Source organism: Garra rufa, chromosome 15, assembly GCF_049309525.1.
Source record: "Garra rufa chromosome 15, GarRuf1.0, whole genome shotgun sequence".
In the NCBI taxonomy this organism is placed as follows: Eukaryota; Metazoa; Chordata; class Actinopteri; order Cypriniformes; family Cyprinidae; genus Garra; species Garra rufa.
This window is the reverse complement of record NC_133375.1, coordinates 4,065,266-4,092,814: the sequence shown is the minus strand read 5'-3', so window position 1 is coordinate 4,092,814 and position 27,549 is coordinate 4,065,266. Positions and strand designations below refer to the sequence as shown.

General features: G+C 36.2%; 1 protein-coding gene across 1 annotated transcript; it reads left to right on the top strand.

Annotated features, from left to right (window-relative positions):
- Positions 1-1,912: 1,912 nt before the first annotated feature.
- On the top strand, positions 1,913-23,739 carry stc1 (stanniocalcin 1). Its single transcript, XM_073819221.1, has 4 exons — positions 1,913-2,158; positions 16,370-16,512; positions 17,012-17,223; positions 19,582-23,739. Exons 1-4 carry the CDS (start codon positions 2,044-2,046, stop codon positions 19,862-19,864), a joined length of 753 nt encoding a protein of 250 aa, XP_073675322.1. The 5' UTR covers positions 1,913-2,043; the 3' UTR covers positions 19,865-23,739.
- The last annotated feature ends 3,810 nt before the right edge of the window (positions 23,740-27,549 follow it).

Sequence of the window (27,549 nt, the reverse complement as noted above, 5' to 3'; positions counted from 1 at the left end):
GCAAAAAATCTAAATACTGAGAGAATTCCCTTTAAAGTTGTCCAAATGAAGTTCTTAGCAATGCACATTTCTAATCAAAAATTATATATTTATATCATAAAGATTTTTGGCATAAAATTTGACCCGTACAATATATTTTTGGTTATTTCTACAAATATACCCAAGACTGGTTTTGTGGTCCAGGGTCACATATGTTAAGATAAGGTTGGTCTATAATGAATTTGAAGTGTGTTCTCAAGAGAAAGCTGTTTTTTTATAAATGTGAGGCTGTAATTTCAAATAAACCATGTGATATTTTGTACAATTGCTTTACTGTTTGCTGTAGTTTTACTTTATTATGTATGTATTTATTTATTTCAGCTGTTTTGTGTTTCATTCTAGTTTTGCTGTTTCAGTATTGCTGAAAAGCCTCAATAGGCTGTTTAATGGCAGGTTCCCTATGGGACAACTTTCCCCATAGAGGGTCATAACATGGAGGACACAAAAGGTCAGCCATTGCTAAAAAACATTACGTAGACAATAATGAAAATGTTTAAAACTTTTGTGTAGCTTGAAATTAAGTTATGTGCCTGCATATACATAATCTGAGAAATATTAATTGAAGTAAAAAATTGTGAAAACTAGCCCCAGCCTCAGTAACAACAAGATGCTCTTGACCGTCCCTTTAGGAATTAAAGTGTATTCAGAATAAATTACGGCTCTTTTCCTTTCTCCAAGGCTCAAAGTGAGCAGATGTCTCACTTAAACATGACTATGCTGATTGGGTGATTATTCACGCACGGACTTTAGTGTCACATTACGCGTGCGCTTCTGCACGTGCGCCCTGCGCGGGCTCGAGTGCGCGAGTTGCGCGACGCGCAAAGTCAACACAGTGATGCTTTCCATACGCTGCACGATTTGTGTCAATAACTGCGTAGTTTATCTGTCAGCTGGAGACGATTGCGCCTGCTTCACCAACAATAGAGGCATTATTGCATGAGGGTCCGTCAAAATGCCAAAGCGATAAAAATGCGAGTGATTTGAATACCTTCAAATGTTATTTCTCCAAGACATTTAAGAAAAACAAAGAACGCAATACATTTGACTAAAACGCGATCCTGCAGTAACGCTTTAGCAGACAGTTGAAATATAACACTGCAAGGATTACTGAATGAAACAAGGAGATAAAGAAAAACAAACTGTCATTTGCCAAGGCCAGTAATGAGATTTAGACTTGCGTGAGTTCATTAGACTAACAGGACTGGGGTCATATGGATGCCATATTATTTAATAGACCGGTTTGCTCATTTAAAGTGACGTAAATCTTTATGGCGTAGCGGATCTGAGTTTTTGAGTAATAGGGTACATTATGAGGATGTTCCAGACGCTGGGTTTGATAGGAGTTTGCTTACTTTTGAGCTTGGCAAGACCAGCAAACCATCCAAGTCAGGTTTAAAACGCTCTAGCAGTGTCATAAATAGTAAGCAATGCTTAATTATAACCTGCTGGTTAAGGGGGGTTCTAGCACTTTTAGCTCTTTTTGTGTTCGTTCACCGGGGTAAAGTTAAACTGAAGCACGCATGAGCTCCGTTGTGACGTTATGAAGGATCAAATACGCGACGCGCTCTTTGAAGTGGACGCGTATATTTGTATATGACAACAGTGCGCGGATGTGAGCGTTTTCCCAATCGCCTTTGCCAAGTTGAAAGGAACAGCAAACTTTACGCCATATGAGAAGCCCATTTAAATGCTACGGATCAATGAATGAAAGTTTGAGCTGAGGCAGTGTGAGAGCGCCTGCTGTGATGTGATTGGGCTGAGCGGCGAGCTCGTGATGCTCGGGCACATATAAAGGGCGACCTGCGCTCCTGTCATGCACGCGGCTGGAAGAAGAATTTGCTGAAGAGATCAGCCGGACAGACAGAGCCTTCATGATACTGCCCACATCACACGCATTTCCTCAACGAAGTCGCCAAGAACACGTACCGCACAGCGCGCATAGAGACATAAAGGAAATCCTCTTTTATTGCCCTTCATAAAAGCCCCAGTGTCATTTAGTGAGAGATGCCGCCAAGGACCGGACTTTTGCTGCTCGCCGTGCTCATCGCCTCCGCGTATGAACTGGATCAGAACGAATCCTACTCGCCCAGGAGAGCACGCTTCTCCCACAACAGCCCCTGTAAGTAGGAAGCGTTCGGGAATAATGAGCCGGTTGTGTGCTGACACGCATGCATTGGGCTCGCTCGGTCTAGGGTAGATCATATGAGAGCTGTCATCTCCTCCAGGATGAGCTGCTCTCATCCAATGCATCTATTGACCTGCTCTGTGACAGATGTATCACTGAATATCATGTTCATCCTCTGACCTGCATATGAGGGACTCATCATAGCTCATGATGAGCTTCTTGTGATGCATTGAGCGCGATGAATGAATGTGAATGATGATTCCGCCGCCGCTTTCAGCCTCAGAAGCAGGACTTTCTACATTGGGGAAGAAAATGCTAGAGTAAAAACCTGTTAATTGCTTACCTTGCCACATAGCGTGAAAATAGTATTAGATCTTTTAAAGACAATACTTTAATTGTAAAATTGTAAAAAATAATACATAATTAGACATAAACCTTATAATTAAAAAGAGCATGCATATTTAACAAGGGAATACATATACTTTTAAATACTGTTAAAATGATGTTTCTTGTAAGTAAAAAGTATAAATTGCATTATTTAACCTTTATTTATCTAGGCAAGTCAGCTCAGACTAAAATTTGTATTTACAACAACATTCAGGCATATACAATAAAAGTATGCTTATTACACATCGATACACTGAAAGAAATGGTGTAGAAATAATTTTTACTCAGAAACTGCTAGTAAATTTCATATTTAATTGCAAACAAACGGCAAATACCAGTAAATTCAAAAATAGAAAAATTATAAAGATTGAAATAGTATTTGTGTTTGTAAAACTATAAAATATATATATTTTTGTATATAAAGTGTATGAAGTTTGAACCGCGTTATAATTTACGGAGAAAAAAAAAAGTATTTTATATGTAAATATATGAATCAGTGAGAGTTGTTTCCTGAATTCCCTGCATAAATCATCACATTTATTTATTTTCCGGTCCTTTAATTGATCAAACATAGTACTGTGCTGATATTTCATATAACAGCACTGGGGCATTTTACTGTTTGTATTGCACCATTTGTCTCTTTTGCTGAGTGAGTTGCAACATGCAAAGCTTTATGTTTTGGCTCCTTTTGTAACATAACTGGCCAAATTATGTATGAAATTTGAATATTAACTTCTTGCTGTGTACTGAATATAAGTATGGCTTTGCAACCACAGGAAATCACAGTCATGCTGATATTCACTACTACAGCACTTTTGCTTGTGTGATAATTGGATCATTTTGTGTTACTCAGTTACTGGTGTTTTGCATTTGTGTGGGTGACACTGGTTCGGTCTTAATGTTATTATCAGATACAGTTGGCATTTTTTTTATGATCTGATGTTATTACCTAATTTTACAGTAACAGATTCCAATAGCTTGAATGTTGATATATTGACATTTTATAATTGAATAATATATCATTACTGTATTTACAGTCTGGTAGATACGTTTGGCAACCACAGCTGCCAAGTTACTGAAAAAAAATCTGGCATACTGTACTTTTAGTTCTGGCGTCACACTGAACAGGCAGATTTGTCAATATAGATCATTCAAAACCTTTACATTTCGAAAACTGCATTTTAAATCACTGCAGTACTTTTTAAATATCTGTACAGCTAATGTAAGTGGGTTTTTTTTTTTTTTTTTTTTTTTTTTTTTTGGTTGTCTGCTTTTTGAGGTAGATCCAGTGAGTGGTTTGTATATGAAAAGCTTTCCCCAGTGAGGTCATACTATCATGCATATCATCACATACACCTGAACCAGCTAACCGAGGTCTTCAGGTTCAGGAAAATGACAGGTTATACAGGTAGAGAACTAGAGGGTGGGCAGGTCGCTTACACTAACTTTTAAAGGACTAGGCACAATGGATGCTTTAAATGACATTGTGTGCACCTGAAAGGACCCAGCACTATTAAAGATGATGAATTGTTCTGACCTGCTGCTCATTATATTGAAAACTGAAGATCTGGTGTCAGTGTTACAAAAGGTTCTTGCTTTGTCTTGAATGAAGTCAGTAATTAATATGCTGCAAAGAAAAACCCGTCCAAGTGTCAAATAGTGGATCTGTGTGTGGTGTGGGACACTCAGTTCCGTTCTGTCTCTGGTCGGGACGTGAAAACCTTTGTCAAACTCCACTTGGTATTTGCATAACTTCCTGTTGTACTTAGTTGCCAGGGAGACATGTACTGACTCAGTGCTTTTGAGACAAAGAGACAGTGGTGCACTAATAATTCCAAAAGCGCAAAATGAACAGTATATACTTTACTAAACAAAAGGGTATTTTTACCCTAAAAAGGCTTTTTTTAATGCTGAAATCAAAATCTTAACTTCCATTAGATAAATCATTGCTATATATTTTATAGAGTTCATTCATTTAAAATTGGACTTTATCGTCATCAGTTGTAAGTTGATGATAGGGTAAACATATGCCCTCTTTTTCCCAAGTATGTCCTGGCTGGGATTTCTAAATTGCCTAATGTGTCCAGGTTTTGGCTATGTAGTCAAAGTTGGCCAGTAGCATGCAGGCATTATTCACAATCATCCAATCGTGACATGCATCAACGCAATGCAAATATCCATATAGATAATCAGAGCTGGGTAGTAACTGATTACATGTAATCTGTATTACGTAATCAGATTACAAAAATCAAATAATTAGAGTAACTCTTAATTAGAGTATATTACATTTAAAAATGCAGTAAGTTATTCATAATTTATTGATTTTTTTTTTCTCTTTTAAATTTTCCTTTCGAAAATTCCTACTGTGTCTTACCATTTAGCTTTGACTATAATCACAAATGTTGTTTAACTAAATACATTTAACAAAATATCTCTAAAGGAAGTTAATATTTTAAATAATTTAACAAATTTGCATGTTTACAATACTCATAGGTTAATGGTCGCACTGAAATGCAGGTAAACAAATTTCATTAATTAATAGCTTTTTATCACTTTTTATCCCTATTCACATAATATTGTAATATTTAATGCATTTTATGATGTTGATATCAAAAATGGAATATATTTTCTAGGGATATGCCGTAATCCAAATACCATGTTCAGAAAGGAAATGACAAGTACTACGGGAAGAAAAACAATATGGGAGGGAAAAAAATACAGTATTTTAATGCTTTCTCTCACAATTATATCGTTGGGTAATTATACTGTATTTATTACATGGCTCTGTGGAATAGTCAATTCTGATTGGTCAGTCACCACATTGCAATGTATGTTATTCCTAGATAACAACCGGTAAAAGCTAATTACAAAGGCGCTGTTCACTTGCTAGGATTTTTTTTACATTTTAAAATATTAAAACCCAATATTGCAATTTTACGAGTACAATTGTTTAATTATGTCATCCTGGTATCGTAGACTCGCTCTCTCGTTTCACAAATGCAGTTCCTGCTGCCATTTTGAGATGGTTGTTTTGTACACTGTAATGCATTATAAGATAACTAACAAACTGGTAAAATTGTAAACATTTTTGTCTTAAATCAGTATCGTTTATCGCCATAATTATTTATATGGTGAAATGTTGTGTAATAAGTGCTATGACTGCACCGTATTCCTTACATGTCCGTCTAATTTGAACTTGCTGTTTGATAGCAACAGCTTTCTTCATGGAAGCTTTGCATTACAATATTTTAATTCAGATCAATGTTTTATGTCCAGTTATTTACTTTTGTGGCAAGCAGCTGTGTAATAAGTGGGATAAAGTACATCCAGCTGGTTGTTATCGCAAAATAAAGCCCTTCAGTCTTATACAACCTGTCAGGGTTTATTCTGTGATAACAACTGGCTGTACGTTATCCAAAAATTATCCATAAAATGAGGGCATCACAGAGCCACTAATAATATGTGGGGAATGGAAATCGCTTTTGAATGTGCACTTGCTTTTTACTTTCACTTTCGAGATTCGTGATTACATGTACACGTATACTATGGAGCGTACTTACCACACATTTTACAAAAGTAGATGTTTGTCAGTAGTGCTCAGAATCTAAAATCATTCTATCAGTCATCTCTCCTCTGTTTGTGAAGTACGTGAAATTGTATGTACTACAATGTAACAGGCAAGCGGCTAACCATGTCCCTTTTGTGGCTCCATATTCATTGCCTTTCCGAATACGAATTCACTATTTGGGCGCATCCCTATTTCTTACTCTTTGTTTTTTATACTAATATGGTATTTTAAATTTGAGTTTGAAGTTTGATTAGACCTAAATTACATTACTAACTCCAGTTTTCATTATATAATTTGTAATCAGTAACAGACTACATTTGCTAGTAATCTACCCAGCTCTGCATATATGCACTCTCAGAAAAAAAGGTGAAGTTCTCACTGGGGTGGTAGATTTTCAAAAGGTACTAATGCCATTTAGATAATAATATGTGTTGAAATGTGCATTTAAGGTACTAAAAAGCACTCTTATGGGTGAAAAAGGTAAAAAGATTTACCTTTTTTAAAAAAAAAGTACTCTATTGAAAGCTGTTAATTGTAAATCACATCAGTAAGACCAAAATTGAATTGAATTATTTTTATATGAATACATTAGCCTTAAGTTTATCTATAATCTAAAGTGTGCTCCAAAACAATAGCAAAAATTATTTAGAAGATATAAGCATTCAAAACTTACAATGTATAATTTCCACCAACATGGATCAACGATTTTGATGACATCAACCTGCACTTCAGCTTCTCGTCAAACTTTCTGTCCAATCAAATGTTTTCTAGAATATGAAGCATCCCACCCCCTACAGTGTAAATATGCGCTGAAGCTGCAGCTGAAATTGGTCACTTGTTCACGGAGTTAGTATTTTCTGTGCAGTGGACTATATAGTGGACTAGGGGATAGGGAATGATTCAGACAGTTGGGGCGAAATAAGTCTGGTCACGCGAGTCTGCTCTGGTCCAGAGAAACGATAGCACAGAGCGAATCATATGCTTGAATCAGTGAAGACCACAAAACGTATCGAACCCATTTGAATTCTACACAGAATTCTACATTTTATAGCGATATGGGTGAGATTTAAAAATGGTATGAGTAGAAGAGATTTTCAAGCTACATACTTTTCAAACTACTACTAATTCTTATAATCACTGTTTTGCTTTAGTAACATTTTAAAGGGATAATTCACCCAAAAAATGAAAATTTGATGTTTATCTGCTTACCTCCAGGGCATCCAAGATGTAGGCAACTTTGTTTCTTTAGTAAAACACAATTGAAGATTTTTAACTCAAACCGTTGCAGTCTGTCTGTCATATAATGCCAGTCAATAGTTACCAAATCTTTAAGACTAAAACATACACAGACAAAACCAAATTAAACCCTGCAGCTTGTGATGATACATTGAGGTCTTAAGACACAAAACGATCAGTCTGTGCAAAAAACTGAACTGTATTTGTATCATTATTTAACTTTGATCCACTGCAACATTCTACTCTCCTGAGTGCGTTCACAACAGTGATCTGTCATGTGTATACGTCATTCATTGTTTACACATATTAGCCTCTAAAAATGGTAATTACTTGTGCTTATCCTGATTCTGACAACAGATTACAAACTAAAATATTAAGTTTCCTTGTGCAAACTCATCTGGGAGTGTTGACTTTTCACCGATTACATTGCCAGAGCACATTGACGTGTTGCACGCTGACTGTTGTGAGCACGCTCCATCCAGCTGAATGTTCCGTTGGATCAGAGATAAATAATGATATAAATACTGCTAGTTTCTTGCACAGACTGATTGTTATGTATCTTAAGACCTCAATGTATTGTCACGAGCCGCAGGGTTTAATTTGGTTTTGTCTGTGTATGTTTTTTTTTTACTCTTAAATATTTGGTATCCATTGACTGCAATTATATGACCGACAGACTGCAACGGTTTGAGTTAAAAATCTTCATTTGTGTTCTACTGAAGAAACAAAGTCACTTACATCTTAGATGCCCTGGGGGTAAGCAGATAAACATCACATTTTCGTTTTTGGGTGAACTATCCCTTTAAAATTATATCTAAAGGAGGAATCTATTACATTTTGGCTGTCAGAAGCTGTCAAATGTGACTTTACTAAGCTCAATGATATAAACCAATATCTATTTTAAAATATAAAATAGATATTGCCACTCTATAACTGATATAAACCAATATCTATTTTAAAAAGAGACAGGGCTGCTTGATATGTCCCGCCTTGTCTTCCTGTTTCAGCTGAAGTTTAATTTTGTGTGTTTTAAAGCACTTCAGTGGACCTTTAAGACAATTTATGTCATCCTAGTTCAAGGGAAAGTTACCCAAAAATGAAAAAAAAAAAAATCCTCCAAACCTGTATGAGTTTCTTTCTTCTATTAAACATAAAAGAATAATGTGGGTTACCAAGTTTCTGGTCCTCATTAAATTCCATAGTATTGTTTCTTTTTTTTTTTTCCCATTCTATGGAAGTCAATAAGGACCATCGACTGTTTATTAACCTACATTCCCCAAAACATCTTTTGGGCTCAGTAGAGGAATGAAAGTCATACAAGTTTCAAACAACTTGAGGGTGAGTAAATAATAACAGAAATGTAATTTTTGGGTGAACGACTTTAATGAGAAAATGTTAAAACCACAGATGGGATTTTCAGATAATGAAAAAAACTCCAGTTGTAAGTGAACTCTGCCTGACATATTAAGACAATTGCAGTGTCGTCTCCAAATCTGCAAGATCTAGCTGAGTCATGCTTTAGAGTCTGGTGTGAAGCACCGACACTCAAGGGCCACAGGTTCAAGTCAGGGTCACGCGCTCCGCAAGGTGAAATCTGAACAGGTAGCTATGTAAGTGTAGAAAATGAATTATTCATTCCAGCAATTCATCCTATTAGAAGTGTAATATCACCTGTCGAGAAGCGTATATAGGGTCTCTGATAACTTACCCAGTTGACGTTTTACAGCACTTGATGATACACGAGTGAGTAAGAGAGAAAGCAAACACAAGACTGTGCATTGTCTATTGATGTGTTTTCTTGAATCTCAAATGAGTCCTGACCTGTCGGGGCCCATCGCGGTACCCTCGAAATTATTAGAGTGAGCCGGCCAAGCTGTGTTCAAGTTTCATTAGGCACAATATGTCTAATCATCATACCTGTTTTCCCACTGCAATACAATAAGTGCTCTATGAAAGCATCAAACGCAATATCAAACCCATATTTTACGTCTCTTCTCAGCCGTGTGCAGTGTAAGTGAAGGGACAACCCCTGAACTGTGTGGCCCAATTCATCCGTAACACTGTTTTCCCTCATAGGGTTACTGATGACGTATAGGGGGTGTCCGATGATACAAAAAAAGCCTTTCTGACACACTTTCCCTCTTATAATGCCATAACAGCCGCAAAATCAGAGTAATTTCATTTGTTTTTGATGTGGCAGTGCTGGAGTCCCAGTGTTTTCCCTGGAAGCCATGGAGTGATTTGGCTTCATCATGCATTTGAATTATAAATAGCCTTGAGGAGACAAAAAGTACACTTCTGCATACTTAAATTACATACTTATTAAATAGAGTACTTAATATGAAAATAATATAGTTTAATAGAATATACTGAAGTGCAAACTGAATGTAACTTTTGGGGATTTGTAACTTATTGCATTTTATTTGTAAAACTTTTAATTCTACATGTTTCCAAAGTGCCTTTTTAAGTGTGTTAAGAAAACATGAAAGTGTCTCTCTTTATATACACTTAAGTGGGCTTTTATTTCATGAATGTTTTAAGATTCAAACTGGCATTCAATACAATCAAGCACACTACATTTTCTTGGAAACTCACATGAGTTTGTTCATGCCACAGTGCAATTTTGCTCTGATTGAGAAAAGTGATGCAGAACAACTTTTAGTCATGTTTTCACAAGGAAAACTGTTCCACTGATAAGAGAGACCAGTCATGGAAACATTTCTCCCTCACTTGTCCCGAGGCTAACAGCGAGTGTAGGAAAGTGATACAATTGTATCTGGTATTGAAATGAAGATGTTTATCATTTTTATGACTCTGTCATAGCTCAGGAGATGTAATAGAGTTCTCAGTTGCGTTTTGATGGAGTATCAACTTTGTCTTGGATGCTTCTCCTTAAATTCCTTCGTGAGACTGAAAATAGAAACAACAACAATATTAATTTAGAGAGCACAACTGATTTATTCTCGGAAGAATTTGACAGGTCGTACTGAGATGACTGACTTTAGTTTTGGTATCATGGCAAAGCTGAGCACAGTTTGAGATATTGTTTGGCTATTGTTGAGAACTTTCAAGAAGATGTGTGGAATTCATGATGGGAGAAAAACCAGCCTAAGCTTGCTTACTGGTCTTTGTTAGTCTCCCAGACTGGTTTTTAGCTGGAATTTGGGCTTGACCAGGTTGGGACACTACATGACAGACTGTCTTTTTTGCTGTCTTTTGAAGAAATATATCAAAGACCTCATGTTTGATCTTTTTTTTTTTATTATTCTTATGGGTGGTTACATTTGGCTCTAGGCTCTAGAAGTGGAAAAATATAATTTTATAATTCAACAAAGCATATCACCAAAAAAAATGGTTTATTTAGATATGGAAGGCCAAAAAAAACATGATTCCAGTGAGAAGAAGCTGAAAATTTGTACATAGAAAGTAAAGCAAATGCTAATTTGCATCTCAAGTCCTTAGAAAAGCTTTACTTAAAATAAATTAATAAATAAAACAATAAACTAATTATCTATTTTATTCCCAACCCTGGCAACATATAATAAAAAAAAACAAAAAAAAACGATTAATTAAAATTTGCATCTGCATGCATACAGCTCTGATTTATTTTAAACCAGCGCTTAATCATCATTGCTATATGTCAAAATAATGTTCACTTGGCCCTGCCATTTATTTCTTATTATTATTACTATTATTTATCTAGTCTATTTATCAAGTCTATTTACACTAACTCCACCCACCAATGTGTGATTTGGATAGTCAATAAAAGTAGTTGTTAATTATATGTCTGTTAATTATCAGTTCCAGTACTGCAGAGGATAAATTGTGTATTTTGCTCTTTTTGATGTGACCGATCCGGGTTCAAATCCCCCTGCTGGCAAACTTTTTCTCCCTTTTCAAATCTCATATCAAATCGGAAAAGCATTTATTTTCAGTAAAAATGAAGGACATAATTGACAAGTTGAAAATAAATGATCAGTTAGGGTTAGGGTAGGTGTAGGGAGAGATTATTGTCCAAATAAGGCCGTACTATTTAATAAATTGAATTAAAACTATAATTTACACTTAGTATGTAATTACTGCATAATGTGTTAATGTACTACAATACTTAGGTGCAGATAATTGCGTCTGTTCACAATAACTGTTCAAATTTCAGAAAATCCTGCTATTTCAACATAGTCTAAATAGAACTGATAGCTATTTGCACTTAGTGTAAATGCCATCTATCGTTAAGAAAATATGCTATTTTCACTTAGTGCAAATAGCCACTGCCCTTTTTTTATCTAATATGGTTATGGGGAGTCACTTTCAATAGAAATAAATGGGCCCAATTTTCTGATGATTTAAAATCAGAAGTGTGTGGCTTATTAATAATAATGGTTACTAATTAAGATGTGTTTTTCATTTAAGCTGTAAAGTACATTGCCTTGGTTTAAGTTATAATGGATATATCAGACACACACAAAAAGATTTTTCACAATAAATTCACGCCAAATGACATACTGTTTATATTGTGCGGCTAACCCAACATCTACAGATTGGCCTCGTTCACTTCCATTGTAAAAAACTTGCTGTAACCCTGATTTATGCTTTTTATACAGATAATCATGGACATGTCGAAATTATATTTTGTGGTAATCGACATTAAGCCACAATTGCTGTCAATAGAGCTTAACTTTTATTGAACCCAGAATTTTCCATTAATGTGCACAATGAGCAAATGGCCTTAACAGAATGTACATCTGAGATCTTGCCCTAACCTGCTCCTATGGACAATAGACATATTCACTACGTGACATTTGGGGGGTTTCTGGTTATTTCAGAAGTCTGTCTTGTGCCAGGAGCATTGACACAGCAACACACAGCCTATTTTCCTTCAGATACAGTAAAGCGAGTGTGTAGCAACACCAGCCTCCCTCTCTCACACACACATACACCCTTGAGGTTCCTTCTCTGCATGGCGTGGGATCCCGGCCCTGCAGGCTACGAGTTTGTGCGGCAAAGCGTTTATAGTCTTTGGCGCTGAACTGTTGGAGGTGGTGGTTTGGCCCTCTTACTCAACCCGCTGAACGTTATTGTCTTGTCATATGTAAGGGTAATGGAATCAATGGGTCTTGTGCCAAAAGAGACAGTCAGCAGAACCCAATACAGTGTGGCACACATGCCCTACACCACTCTCTCTCACTCCCTGACTACGGGGGCAAACGCAGGGCACAGATCGGCCAGACTACCACAAGATCCCCACAAGGCCTGCTGTGGATGTTCTTCATTCAGTGGGTCACAGTTCCAAGAACAGAAAAATGGCTGGAATACCCATAAAAATTTATGGCAGCGAGTGGAGTGGAGTAATGACGCCAGCGCTTGGCTCAGTTGCTATATATTTCAGGGTGTCAAGTGGCTAGTCAGGCTTGTTGTTATTTGTCATTTTAAGTCGAATTTTGGCTTGCTATCAAAACTGAATGGAAACTCACACCAAGCCACGAATAAAACCCTTGTATTCGTGGAGCGTTCCCGTTTGTACTATAGTTCCCCCAGAGCGAGTGGTATTTAAACATCCCATGGGCTGGGAGGTGATAATGAGAATGTGTCCCCTTAAAAATGATCCCGTTTTCACTTGTAAGCAAGGTGAGGAATTCATTATCTCGCCTAAATGGTTTCACAAGTTCATTGCTACTACACACAATGTGTTTCTCCTCAAATCATTTCCCATGAGAATATGTTCCAGCATTAACTGCCCCATTCCTCACAATGGGAGTCCAGACCGTCTCCAAAGACTGTTCCCTCAACAACCTCAGTGGCTTTTCTCCAGGTCTCTCTTTTTTAGGAAAGTACAAGCTGAACTGTCTACGAAGTAGAAGGAAGTTAGTTTGTTTAAATGACTGAAAAGAGAATCTGATGGATGGATCGATGGATGGGTGACCAAGAACCATTGCAGAATCTGAAATATTTTAATGTCAGGATTTGTCAAAGCACAGGGAAAACAAATGGATCAGTAGTCCTCAGAAATATTCTGTTTGATTAGTTTGCTCAAGCATGTTGCCAAATAACGTGTACATTCATGTGAAAAAATTAAAAGTAGATATGTTTTCACTGGACTTTCACAATTTTTGGTAACACAGTTGTTCACTTGGCCAAGCAATTTGACAAAACCAATGACAACAATAATGACCAGCAATTAAATACAGATGGAAAAGTTGCTGTGGATCCATTCACTAAAATTCCTCCATAACTGATTTTCAAAAAACATTACCATTGTTTGGCAAATAAACAATGCATGAACAGTTATGTATTCCCAACATTTTATTATGTCCGATTTATGCTACGCCTAAAATGACAAGGGAATTTATAGTAATGTTAATATTACTAAACCAGTTCCTAAACTTATTCTCTCAAATGTCTTGGGTAATGGAGAGCATTCACAGCTTTTATGGACTAATATAGAGCACAACAGTCACATTCCGGAAGTCAAAACTCATTCATTTTCTCCAAAGGGAAATAGAGTTTTAACAACAATTGATAAATCTTTAAAGATAGACCTTCTATGAGCTCCAAGATTGTTAATTGATTGTATATGTGACCGTAGACCACAAAACCAGTCATAAGTAGCACGGGTATATTTGAAGAAATAGCCAGCAATTCATTGTATGGGTCAAAATCATTGATTTTTCTTTTATGCCAAAAATCATTAGGATATTAAGTAAAGGTCATGTTCCATGAGGATATTTTGTAAATTTCCTACTATAAATATATCAAAACTTAACTAGTAATATGCATTGCTAAGAACTTAATTTGGACAACTTCAAAGGCAAATTTTACAATAAAATTAAAATACATTGTTTGTATAGATACAACTTTAAATTAATAGTTTTATACTTCTCTGTATTTTTAATTGGATTATGTAATTTGCATTGTGAATAGTACAGTCCTTGTGTTTTTGTCCGATTTTCAACTTCTTTGCCAACGCTTTAGAAACTAATTCTCACTATTAACTAGTTGCTTATTAGCATGCATATTACTAGAATGTTGGCTGTTAAGCATATAGTAGAAAATTAGAGTTTATAGAAGCAAAACATAGTTAATAGTGGGAACTACAGTGTGTCTAACTATTAACGAGACACTACAGGTGAATAGGGTAAAATTTTTAACTAGCAGATATCACCATGAAACTTTCCCAGTTGATTACCTAAGATGAGAAAAAAAAAATGTATTACAAAGTTTCTGTAATTTTATGTTTAAATATGCAAATTAGGCATTATCTAATTAAATATGCGCTAATTTTCCTATATTTTAAAAAACGAAATCTCAGAATTGGATAAGGCCAGGTTCAAAATTCTTTTTTCATTGTGTTCACATATTAGATGGGGAAAAGATTACAGAGGGATTTATGGATATCTACTTTTGTTGTCCTGTAAATCAGAATATACTGTCAATAGCCTTAAAAATGTATTTTCGCCATGTTTTTTGGAATAAAATGTTATATAAATCAGGCTAGGAATAATATATTTATAAATCCCTCTGTAATTGTCTTCATAATATAACTAGGTACAAGACTGGAAAGTTTGGTGTATATAGGTGCTACTGAAGTGGAGATTTCGGACTTGGAATATGAGAGAAAAGTCATTTTGAGAAAATGGGCTTTAAAGATTTATATTGTAAAAATTCCACACATTTTTATATGAAAACATTGCTAATAAGCAAAACAACTGGCCAAGTAATTGTTTATAACAATGTAGACCATGAACAATGACAACTGAATAAAACATTGCCAAATAAGACCTTCAACTAACCACAGAGAACCACAAATACAGTTGTAAAGTGCACTTTATTTATAGATTGGCTTATATCTAAACCACCCTGGTTTCCCATCGACAGCTTACGTTCAGATGCGCTTCCCGAGGACATTTCACTGGTAATCCATCACTAATTTTCCTTTTCCCCCTTGCAAGTGACAACTGCTGTACTCTTTTCGATGATTGACGCGAAGTCATTTTCATTCATTCACTCAAAAGATACCGCGGAAAGCTAAACCAAACAAGGAAGCGTCAAATCATACCATGTGACGATTCTGAACGAATCACGTTGTCAGAAATTATCTTCAGCCAATGAGATTGCGCATTTAGAGTTAAATCCCCTCTTTTACTTTCACGATTGGTTGCTGATAAAAAGGAAATAACCATATTTGGATCCGACAGCATTGTACAGAAGAGAGAGAGCTTTCCAGCAGTGTACGTGATGACTGGGTACAGACAGAGATCGCGGAGCAGCATGTTGATTTAGAACGCCAACTTTTGTTGAATTTATGAGAAATCTACAGACGCAAACAGACAAAGTGCAGTAAAATAAAAACCTAAATGTGTATTTCGGACTTTTTTTCACCACAAGTCTAAAAGAAGACATGTTATTGAAGACAAATATCCAAAAATCTCAAAATTGACCAATAAAAAAAAAAAAGATGTTTTTGCCTGCCGTGTCTTGCCTTAATAAACTAATTTGCTGCTATTAATAGTTAGTGCGGTAGTTGTTAAGTTTAGGTATGAGATAGGATTAAGCGATTTAAAATATGTTACTGCTGGCATGAATATGTGCTTTATAAGTGCTAATAAACAGCCAATATACTAGTAATAAGCATGTTATTAAGCCATTAGTGAGAATTGGTCCCTAAACTAAAGTGTTGCCACTACTTTCTTGCTTCAAATCAAAGTTTGTACTGTTGTGATTCTCCTTGTAGCTGATTGGTTTGGTTCATGGTTTATAACGCTTTAACAAAGACTTTTTTAAAAATGGTATGAGAAAACTGTTTCCGAACCACAAATGCATTCTATATTTGTAACTATGTAATATATCTCCATATCATACAGTATATATAGTATATATAACCAAATATATTTAGCTTGTACTTGACAAATATTACTTTAAGTTTATTCATGGTTTAACACTGACAATAAAAAAGAAAAAATCTGCTTTGTAAATTCTGCGGATTCTAGTCAAATCTAACGGTGATTTTGTTTTTGCAGCGGATGTGGCTCGCTGCTTGAACAGTGCGCTCCAGGTGGGCTGCGGTGCCTTCGCCTGTCTTGAAAACTCAACGTGTGACACAGATGGCATGCACGACATCTGCAAGTCCTTTCTCTACAGTGCTGCTAAATTTGACACTCAGGTATGTACGTTTGTATACAGTCCGAGCCAAAGAACAATAAAGATATATCAGTTCATCAATGGATACACAATATCCTATTGATGTCAAAGGCGCCTATTCAGCAGACGGATGAACCTAAGAAGCAACAGGATTGGATGAATCCTGTCAAATGAATGTGGCAGAATTCCACTGAGATCTGAAAGGCCCAATGGGAGCTATTCATTTCAAAAGTTCTTCTTACAGAGTGATTCATAAATGCTTTCTTAATTGATGGCCTTTACATTATATCACAATAATGTTGCCTTAGTGAGTTGACCGCCAATTTTATTTCAAACTAAGTTCTAATTATCTCTTCAAATTGATTAGAATGATTCATTAAAAAGAACTGGTTCTAAAAATGATTTGTTTCGAGAATTACTTTTTAGTAGTCAAACCTCTGCTTAATTAAATTAAAAACCTTTCCAGTTTCTTAAGATCTGGGGGCCTGTGCTTAACATGGGGTTTCCTGTTCATTTTGCAGGGCAAGGCTTTTGTGAAAGAAAGCTTGAAGTGCATCGCCAATGGCATCACTTCCAAGACCTTTCTAACAGTCAGACGGTGTTCCACCTTCCAGAGGATGATTTCAGAGGTTCAAGAGGAGTGTTACAGCAAGCTGGACATTTGTACAGTGGCCAAATCAAACCCAGAAGCCATTGCAGAGGTGGCTCAGCTACCCAGCCACTTCCCCAACAGGTAAAACTCCTGAACAGGATGAAAAGATTTCATCTTATGGTGTACACAAAATAAAACAGAAAAGATTTGTTGTTGAACATACTTTTTTTGTACTTGCAGGTAATAGAATATTACTTAAATAAGATGTCACTTATGTTTATAGTGAGTTTATAGTTTATAGTTATACTTTCATGACTACGTTTATGAACACAACTGAAGTAAACTTTTAAAAGTGCACTTTTTAATCATCTCAAATTAAGTTTTACTTTTAAATCATTTTCAAATCATTCATTCATTGTTAATAATCTTTTGTTGTGCTTTAAATACACATAATTTGGAAGCACTTTATTTTACAGTCCTGTTACACATCTACATACTATGTACTTATTATAGCCATTACAATAACTAGGTAATAACTTGGTAATAACCTTGAAACTAGCCCTAACCCTAACCAATGTAATAACCTTATATTATCAGTACTTTCTTAGGTAAGTACATTTAAAGTGCATGCAAGTGCTGAAAAATAAACATTTATATTGATCTTGACTAACATACTAAAGCACTTTTTTTAAAGTGAATATATTTTAATTGTAATAGTCTGACACAAAATTACAGAAGTTTCAATAGAAATGACAGTAACTTATATTTAAGTTACTATAAATGCTTGTCAGTACATTTAGCAGTATATTTTAACCATATTTCAAGGGCAAAAGAAGTAAATTACATGATGTACATTAAAGATGTACAGGTACTTAAGTCTTACATATATGTATATAGTAAGACAATCCAAAAACACTCTAAAGTTCAGCTAATTGCATTCAATATGAATTTAATGTGAAATGTGTTTCCAACACAATTGTACGCATTATATTTTATGCCATTAAGCAATGTTTAGCTAAATACTGCACAATACTGTTTTTGAATGAATTTTGACTTCAGAAAACCCAGTTAAGTCTATGGTTAAAAATGTATGCATAATTTTGCATATCAAGCATTTTCATTCAGGTTTTCAGGCAACATTTATATTGATGTTGACTAACATACTATGTATAATATGTAGTATGTAAAATGATTGATTGATTGATTGATTGATTGATTGATTGATTGATTGATTGATTGATTGATTGATTGATTGATTGATTGATTGATTGTATTATCAAGTGAATATATTTTAATTGTAATAATATGACACAAAATGACAGAAGTGTTAATAGAAATGACAGTAATGTATATTAGGTTACTATAAATGCGTGTCAGTACATTTAGCAGTATATTTTAACTGCATTTCAAAGGCAAAAGAAGTAATTACATAAAGATGTACTTAAAGGTTGTATCAGCGATTTCTAGCCTAAAACATAAAGTGTCAAATTCAGCTGAGCTTTCTTCAAGATCCGCTCGCTGCCTGCCCCATAAATTGTCTGTGAAAAAAACGCGTCTCTCTGGTCAGCCTAGGGTCCGAGATATGCCAAAAAAACAATCGGCACTACCAACCTTTCCACAGATAAACAAACAGTGTTCCAACCAATCAGCGTCAGGGGTTTGGTGTTGTGGACTTTCGCTCCGCCTCCCTCACATCCCTGCACCAGTAGGAAAGTCCACAACACCAAACCCCTGACGCTGATTGGTTGGAACACTGTTTGTTTATCTGTGGAAAGGTTGGTAGTGCCGATTGTTTTTTTGGCATATCTCGGACCCTAGGCTGACCAGAGAGACGCCGTTTTTTCACAGACAATTTATGGGGCAAGCAGCGAGCGGATCGTGAAGAAAGGTCAGCTGAAATTGACACTTTATGTTTTAGGCTAGAAATCGCTGATACAACCTTTAAGTCTTACCTACAGTAAAACAATCAAAAAACACTCTAAAGATCAGCTAATTGCATTTATTATGAATTTAATGTGAAACGTGTTTCCAACACAGTTATACGCATAATATTTTATGTCATTAAGCAATGTTTAGCTAAATGGTCAAAACAATACTGTTTTTGGATAAACTTAATGCACATTTTGACTTCAGAAAACCCACTTAAGTCTATGGTTAAAAATATATGCTTAATTTTTGCATATCAAACATTTTCATTCAGGATTTCGTAAGTACAAATTCAAATTTGCATAGAAATAGTAGAAATAGTGTAAACAAAGCAAGTGTGAATTATCATTCTCTGTCGTGAGCTTGCTAGAACCCAAATTGTTAACTGATTTAGTGGCAGAAATCAATATTTAAAAATATATATATTTGTGAGGCATTAGAAAAACATAAATAGGCTTAACACATTCTTCTGCTTCAAATTCGCTGAGCGTTCGCAGTATCTTTCTAATGCTGCTTAGCACGCAAATTTGTTGACGCACTGGCTCAGCGTGGGTTTTCTCTGTCTCGCCGCAGGTTTTATGGGAAACTACTGCAGAGCTTGATGGAGTGTGACGATGAGACGGTGGACCTGGTGAGGGCAAATCTGTTGACCCGATTAGGGCCCGAGATCACCATGCTCTTCCAACTACTGCAGAACAAGCCGTGTCCGTCTGCTGCAGTACCTACTGGAATGGAGACTCGTGGTGGGTGGCGGTGGTCTGTCAGTCCCCATGGATACAAGAACCAGCCAAATCTACGCAACAGAGATGCCTCGAATCTCTTTGGCAAGAAACGCAACATTGGTGACAGCTCTTAACTTCAGACCAATTTGCCAGTCCAAACTTAGCCATCAAGCGCAAAGTGAAAAAAAACACACACACACACACACACACACACACACAAAAAAAAATCGAAAGCAAGACAAAACAAAACAGTGGTTTATTTTCCAAGGCTATACAGGGACACATTCCTTCTCAACTGGAAAAAGGCATGCACCAGTGCGAAAACATCTCGAATGTCAAATTCTATGTTTATCACTTCATATTCGACGAGTTTTACACGTTCGAGAGGAGATCGATCTGGTTTACAGACCGATCCGCGTGTAGGTCAAGTCAAGGTCATCGTGAAACCCAGCGGGAGTCATCCAGGCCATAATGTAGAGAGCTCTTAGATAGGCTTATTTGAAAATATCTTTAGAAACGAAAGGAAAATACTATCGTAAAAATCAATAAATAGCCATTTGTATATGAAATATATCTTACGGAGATTACAGCAAAGAAAATGTATGTGTATATAAACTGAATCTAGTGTTGATGTGAAATAGTCGGCATGTGTCATAGAAATAAGAGTGTACTATTTATTTATTAACAGATATTTTACTACTACTTTAGCTGTTAATCTCAAATTGCCACTAGCCTTTTAGTGAAACTCTGCCGTTTGGCAAGAGCTATCTTTAAAAATCTATGTGCAGGAATTCATTAAATACCAAAAAACGCAAACGCCGTAAATCATAACTGGACGACCAAACGTTATTTATGAAACGAGTTAGAGATGCGCAGGAAGGGACAGATAACTTCGCATTCCTTCAGCTTCATTCTGTAGACCTACAGAAGCTTTTTTTTCACAGTTCGCAAACATTTTCTTAACTCTTGGATCGCCGCTCTACTTAATTATCTGTTCAAGTAGTGCAGTACAAATAAACTCTGAGAGGAAATTCAATTTTTTGAAGCCCTGAGCGCATTGTTAGCGCTACATCTAAACACACATTTTGGCCAACTTATTGGACAGATGAACAAATTACTCCCTGGTGAATATGACATGCAGAAGTGAGTTCAAGCGCGTTGTTCCCGGCGCTGCCGAGACAGAAAATAAAATGAATAACCTAGATGTCTATTTAAAAACGTATTAATTGAATTATTAATATTTATTTTCTTACTATATTATTTAAATGTTTATTTTATTACATTTCTGTGGGCAATATTAGTTCATTCAGCAAGCATCGGTTTACAGATATAGTGCTTTTTAATTGCTTAGGCGTCCGTTTTTTGGGAGCTGTTTGAAATTTATTTAATCTATCGCTTATTTAGTCCTTCTGAGTTGACTGTACAAGACCCATGTAATGACTCTGTGCTGGTCATGGGGGAACACGCTGGTCATATGCGTCAGGCGAATGTTATATGGGACCACTATAATGCAAACTTTGTCAAAAGTTTATTGCCACATGCTGTGTATACATTCAGGGTTAATCAGCTATATAGAGTTTAGCTTTAACAGAGTATCCAGTATTTCATAGCGCTGTCGTTAATGCGGTTCAGCCGTCGCGCGGTTAATTCGGGGCAGTCACTGCAAAGTGTTTTCCGGAGCCATTCTCGACACTATGCAATATACAATGTTTCCGAAAAGGCCTATTTCTCTCAGAGTGTTTACCCAGGGTGAATGGGGAAGATCTCTCTGTAAGTGCTTCTTGGGGAAGTTCAGATTAGCAAAGACTGGAGGGCAGCGTTTGGCTTGGGAGCGACCGAGGACCGAGGGCCAAATCCAATCAAACTACCGCAAAACCACTTTTTGACTATTCCCGTCCAAAAATAAATTCCATAGCAAAGAAGCCATTTCACCACTGAGTGATTTAACCATTCGAACAGCCAATCTGCATCGCTTAATATGTCCTGATTTGTTTGAAAAACATTCAACGGCTTGTTTTATGGTGAACTTACACTGGCGCCGTATTGGTACTGTGGTGATAATACAGCAGTTTGATTGAATTGGACCCAAAGAGAAATGAGAGAGCAGAACCGGAGAGGGCAGAATGACTGTTTTTTCTTAAACCAAATGATCTGCAAATCTAAAAGTAATTCACCAAACTATGCAATAATCGCTAGAAAGGTTGCAAACTAAAATCTTCATGCTATCGAGCCCTGAGCGGAAACGGGGGCCGTTTAAGTTTTGAGACTAAGCAGCAGTAGCTTTTTTTTTCTTCTCCCGTATGAAATCAAATCCCCAGTCCCCAGTAATCCTTTGTTTTCTGTCCCCCGATTCCTTTAGCTTTTCTGTTTCTGGCCAAACTTCACCTTTTCTGTGTGTGTATATGTGTATTTATAATAATATATGCACTTTCTGTCTCGTAGGACCACTATCAAAGGGCATTCAAGCGTAGTTAGATTCTGCTCAGAAACACCAGAATAGCTGCTGCGTTCTTGTGGAACAGACAAGGATGTGATGGCAAAGTGAAGATTTTTTTCTTTTCTTTTTGGGAAATATGGTATGATATCGCAATCTATTAAACACCTGTACCAAACAAAGCTGCTAAACTTATTTCCAACCCCACTGTGTTACGCTAAAGCTATTTTTCCATTAAAATCCCATCCGTTTGTCCAACATTCACTGTGTGCGAATGAACGTTTTCAAACGAAATAACCAGTGACTCGATTATGCATTGCCATTTTCATGCACTTCTGGTATCTCAGCAACAAGGTGTCCACACCATCTCCAGAGAAACAGCAGCGAGTGCAGACGTTCGCTTCAGCCCAGCTCAAAGACATTTGATGTTTAACAAGATGCTGGTGAACTACTCTTAAGTAGCATTAAAGTCGCAATGCTGTTCGGAAGGTTTGGCCACTCTTGTCCTGATCGCATCTTTTCTTCCGTTACTGAAAGGGTGTTGTACATGTAAATGTATGTTATTTTGTTAAATTATTACAATGCAATTGTTAGACTGCTGTGGATATAAGGCTTTTTTTTTTTTTTGTTCTCATTCGAAGCCTCTGTCATGTAGCTCACTATTTTATTCACGGTGTGATTCAGAGAATTTTCGAAAACGTAATGGATTTTGTAAACTTCAGAGAATGTATATTTTATCAAATGTCTGTATTTGGTGCAAAGGGGTGCCTACGGCGCTGAAAGTTTAGTGCGGCCCTCTGGTCATTTGAACTTGAACAGCGTTGTGTCCTTATCATGATTTATGGTGGATTAGCAGAGTTTGGAGACTGACCCTTCTTGTTGCCAAATTTAAAGTTTATATAACCACTGCCTCAAGGAAACATCTAGACTTAGAATCGAATCGAACGTTATTTGCCTGTGTTATAGAAACAGTGTAGAATGTAGAGTGGGAATGATTGGAAAATGACATTCTGTGTGATCAAATTGTCCCAATCAGGTGTGTTTAGTGCTTAGTTGATATTGTCCTTACACGTCATTACAAGAAAGATCAGGATGCACTACAATAGAAGCGATCTGTTCCTACAGGTCCTTCGTTGTTTCTTATTCACCAAAAGCTGGTGATTTCTCCTCTTTGATCCAGGGCCCTGAGGACTATAGGCTACACAAGCCATTAAACTGTATGGTACTCTCTCCTCTCAAAACTTGAAACCACTTATATCGCTCATATTCCTGTTTATGTTCAAATGTTAAGATTTAATGTTGTTGTTTTCTTTTTAAATGCAGTATGAAAACCAAAATAGGAAAAGATTGTTTTGCAAGGCATTCTATTCAAGGCATTTTCTCTTATTTTGTCCCTAATGTTACACATGATGGAAATTTGTGATTGATTTGCACTTTATACTGAACCCATATACATATATACTTGTGTATATGTGTTGGGGTTTCTTTCTGTGCTGACAGGTCAAAAAAAAAAAAAAAAGATACAAATACATCAACTATGTGTCTTTTACTGTGTAATAATAAACTATGATCAGATCTGGCATATGGTATCTAATTTTGTGTTCTTATTAAACATTTCAGTGTATATGTGCTACTGGATACATGAGGTGCAGTGTTATTTGTTACATTCACAAAGAGCAAGTTATTGAGCTCTTATTATAACCTATATATTCTAAATGCTGCAATATTAAAACCTGGGTTTGGCTATGAATTCACTCAAGTTATAATACAATCTTAAACATGTAATTTACTATTAGATGAGATTTTAAAAACAGTTGGATGTCTATGCAGTAGAAACCAAAGGGCTTTGGTGAAAGGAAAAAAAAAGTAAGAACACTTCAACACCCATAATGCAATGGGCTCAAACTGATTATCTATACATGAGTGGGAATTCAAAAATGAAACAAATGTAATCTGTAGTTTTCACAAAAGCTGTTAAAAGTCCCTTGGTTGGTGCATTTTATGTTATCAGTTAGACTTTTCTGACAAATAAACAAATATATTGGTGCAAGTAACACAAAAAATAATACACATTGTTCATTTACTTATACTACATATAACAATACAATGTTGGTTGGAAATCAATTGGGCTTCATATTCAGTCAACAAATAAATGAACAACACCAGTTTGGCTGGTCTAATACTGTTAATCTATATGTTTATTAAGAACTATTGCAGTAATAACTATGACAAATGTTAATACTACACCATACAATGGCATTCTAGAGAATTCTGGATTCGTAGATCCTTGGCAGAATCAATGACAACAAGATTCTCCAGGAAAAAAGAAAATATAGAAAATAAAAACAACAAAAATCTACACTAAAAACATTGAAAAACTGACTATTCTAAAAACATAATGTAACCATCAAGTTAAAAAAAAATAATACATTTGTCTTACGACTTGAATATATGAACATTTGCAACATTACTGCTTCACTGATTTTTGCTTAAGAAACTCATAAAAGATTAAATTAAAAAGATTTTAATTTCAAGATTATTTAAATTTAGTCATTAAATGAATATTAATTGGAAATTAAAAACTTATTCAAGAGCTGTAGTTGTTACATGAATTACATTAAAGCAGCTGAAACTGTAATGCTCTCCACAATCCTCTGTTCTGAGAATATATAACTTTGGTGAGTAGGTATAAATTTGAAAAAGCTTTATGGCAGTAACAAATGCACATGTACAACCTTATGTGTGCAGCTATCCACTATAATTAACCCTTTGCAAAGATATGCCCCCTTTCGCTACTGTTGCTATGTCTGACAAGCCATAGCGCTCTTATACTTCACATCATAAACTTTCACACAGTGGAAAAATACATTGCGAGGCACAGAGAAAACTGACAATGTGACAACAGACAGAACAGAGCAGGTTACTTTATGTATAAACATACTTTATGTATGAAATTTTGACAACATCTAAAAATAAATACCATTTTGTGGCACTTTAATGTGTCATGACAGATTAGTATGTGTGTTTCCATTACAGATTTGTGCAAAACAAAACAAAAAAAGTGATATTTTACAAATGAAACATAATTTTTTGATCTCGCAATAAGTCATGGCAATGACTTTTGGTAGGGTTATGTATATCGCAGCCACGGTACTAGCCATTATATTTAATAGAAGGAGGCATAGGCGTGTTTATTTTTAGAGAAGCGGCACAGAGAGCTGCTTCTGGGATGCTTCTGAAACGTGGCGTGGCACGGCTGGTAAAAACACAAGCATTTGCTAGAGTGGTCGCGTCAGAGCTGTAGTACGCCGTGGACGTGTGCAGTGTAAATTGTCTAAGCATTAATGGCAAGGAAAGCCTCTTGAGAGCAGCCACATATGAAGTGTTTCTTGGAGGTTATATCACATTGAAGAATGATCATATGACTTTTTATGTATGCCATGTGACCTGTAAATGCAAAAAAAAAAAAAAACTTTCCATTGCAGTTTTGTGAAATATTCATTTTTGCCAGAAAAACCGCCTCATGCAAGCAAATATATTTTTCCAATATATGGGCTCTTTTTTTGCTTTTGTTTTTTCTTGCTGACACATTTCCATTGCAATTTCAATTTACACAATTTGAGGAGTAATGGAAAAGCGTCTAGTGTAGTGCCTCAAGCGGCATGTGAACTTATCATCTCTTCCTCTTTACTAGTTATAGCATGAAGTAAACATAAATGACATCTAAAAGTATTCTGTTTCAACCACTGAAATGTTAATACACACCTTTTATAAGTTCAAGTTCACCAACATGAATCTACTCTCCTGTCTGGTTTGTTTGGCAGATTCTGCATTACGATTGGTCAGATCGCTTGTCAATCAAACTCCCTGAGAAGGGTCAATTGCAACAGTGAATTTCACTCTTTCACTTAACTGTAAGGGGTTCCAAAGTCACAAAAAAACAAAAAACTAATACAGTACAGTTTCAATCTCGCCTGCATTTCCCAAAAGCATCATAAGTAGATTGTAGAAACCACTGGCACCAAAACTATCGATCTAATTAGGCTCATGATGCATTTGGGCATGAGAGTCATATCATTAGCACCTTTCACACAGTAATACTAGTAAATTGCCGTAAAATTACCAGAATGACTCTACCGGTAAATACAAAAATGTGCTGTTCTTTTTTACCGGTTAAGCACCATTCACACACTGCTTTTTAAATACCGGTAAATTCTGTGACATCATTAACCATAAATGACCTCCAAATGGCTGTGCCTCGCAGTGTTATGTTTGTAAACATGCAGGGGTAAATGCAGTCAGTGTTTTTGCTGATGTTTTTTTTTTTTTTTTTTGTCAAACTTTCACATTCATACTGCTTTTGGTTCAGATACATCATATTAGACAACTTTAAACCAAACTGCTCAATGTGTAATTGCATCATCTGTGTCAGAATGTTATGATTGGCCCAGAGCAGACGTCTTACGTCAGCATTCTGAACTTGTACATGCTTATACCAGTAACCGCATTCTGCATTCACAAAGAGCACATTACCGGTAATTTACTGGTAATGTTACAAATTCTCAAACTGATAAATTGCCAGAATGCATTTTCCGGTATTTTTGAAAAGGTCCACTTCACACGTGATCTCTTAATGGTAATTTACTGGTAATTTACCAGTAAAGACTGTATGTTTGAAAGGAGCTACTGCTCCATTGACATTTTGAAGAAGGCCCTTTTCTGTTCCAGTGGGCCAAAAGCCTTATGCACAAGTGAGATTCATATAGAAATTAATTACTGTGGAAGAACTTGACTGGTCTGCACAAAGATCTCAAAAAAGGATCTGGAAAGCTTTCTCAGATGAGTGGACGCTCTGAAGGGAAGGATTAATGGGGTTGGTTTAGAAATCAAATGCTCAACAAGGATATATAGGTCTAGAGCAGGATAAATGGATGGGCAGAGTCACGCTTTTCAATGTTATGAAATGAGCTTCTGCTTGACGCTCATAAAGATGCTTAAAATACATGGTGAGTGTGACCAAACTGCAACAGGACCCCTTGTCCCCGAAGAGAGACAAGGGGTGCTCATGCCTTCAGAAATGAACTTTCTTAAACTCACTTCACAAACGCGCTGAAACTGCAAAGTGGTTTGGTTCTGTTCTCTAAAGAGGCCTGAGGAAAGGAAGCGAGTCGTGCAAGGGAGACGAGCTGAAGCGAGGCGGAGCGAGGCAGCAGCTATCTCTAGCAGTGGGGAGGGAGATAATTTCATGGTAATTTGGACGAGTCCTGAAGGGTTTTTCTCATTTTCTGCACAAGCTCACAGGAGTAGGTGATGCGGCAGCTTGGGCTCAACATTGATTCAGTCATGTTCCACTTATTTAGTCATTCACTTAACTCACTCACTTGC

What these genes read in the sequence shown, in the direction of transcription:
- stc1 (XM_073819221.1), top strand. Translation starts at nt 2,044, where the DNA reads ATGCCGCCAAGGACCGGACTTTTGCTGCTCGCCGTGCTCATCGCCTCC. An exon ending in CTGCTAAATTTGACACTCAG is followed by an intron (nt 16,513 to 17,011) that starts GTATGTACGTTT and finishes TTCATTTTGCAG; the next exon opens with GGCAAGGCTTTTGTGAAAGA. An exon ending in CCCAGCCACTTCCCCAACAG is followed by an intron (nt 17,224 to 19,581) that starts GTAAAACTCCTG and finishes GTCTCGCCGCAG; the next exon opens with GTTTTATGGGAAACTACTGC.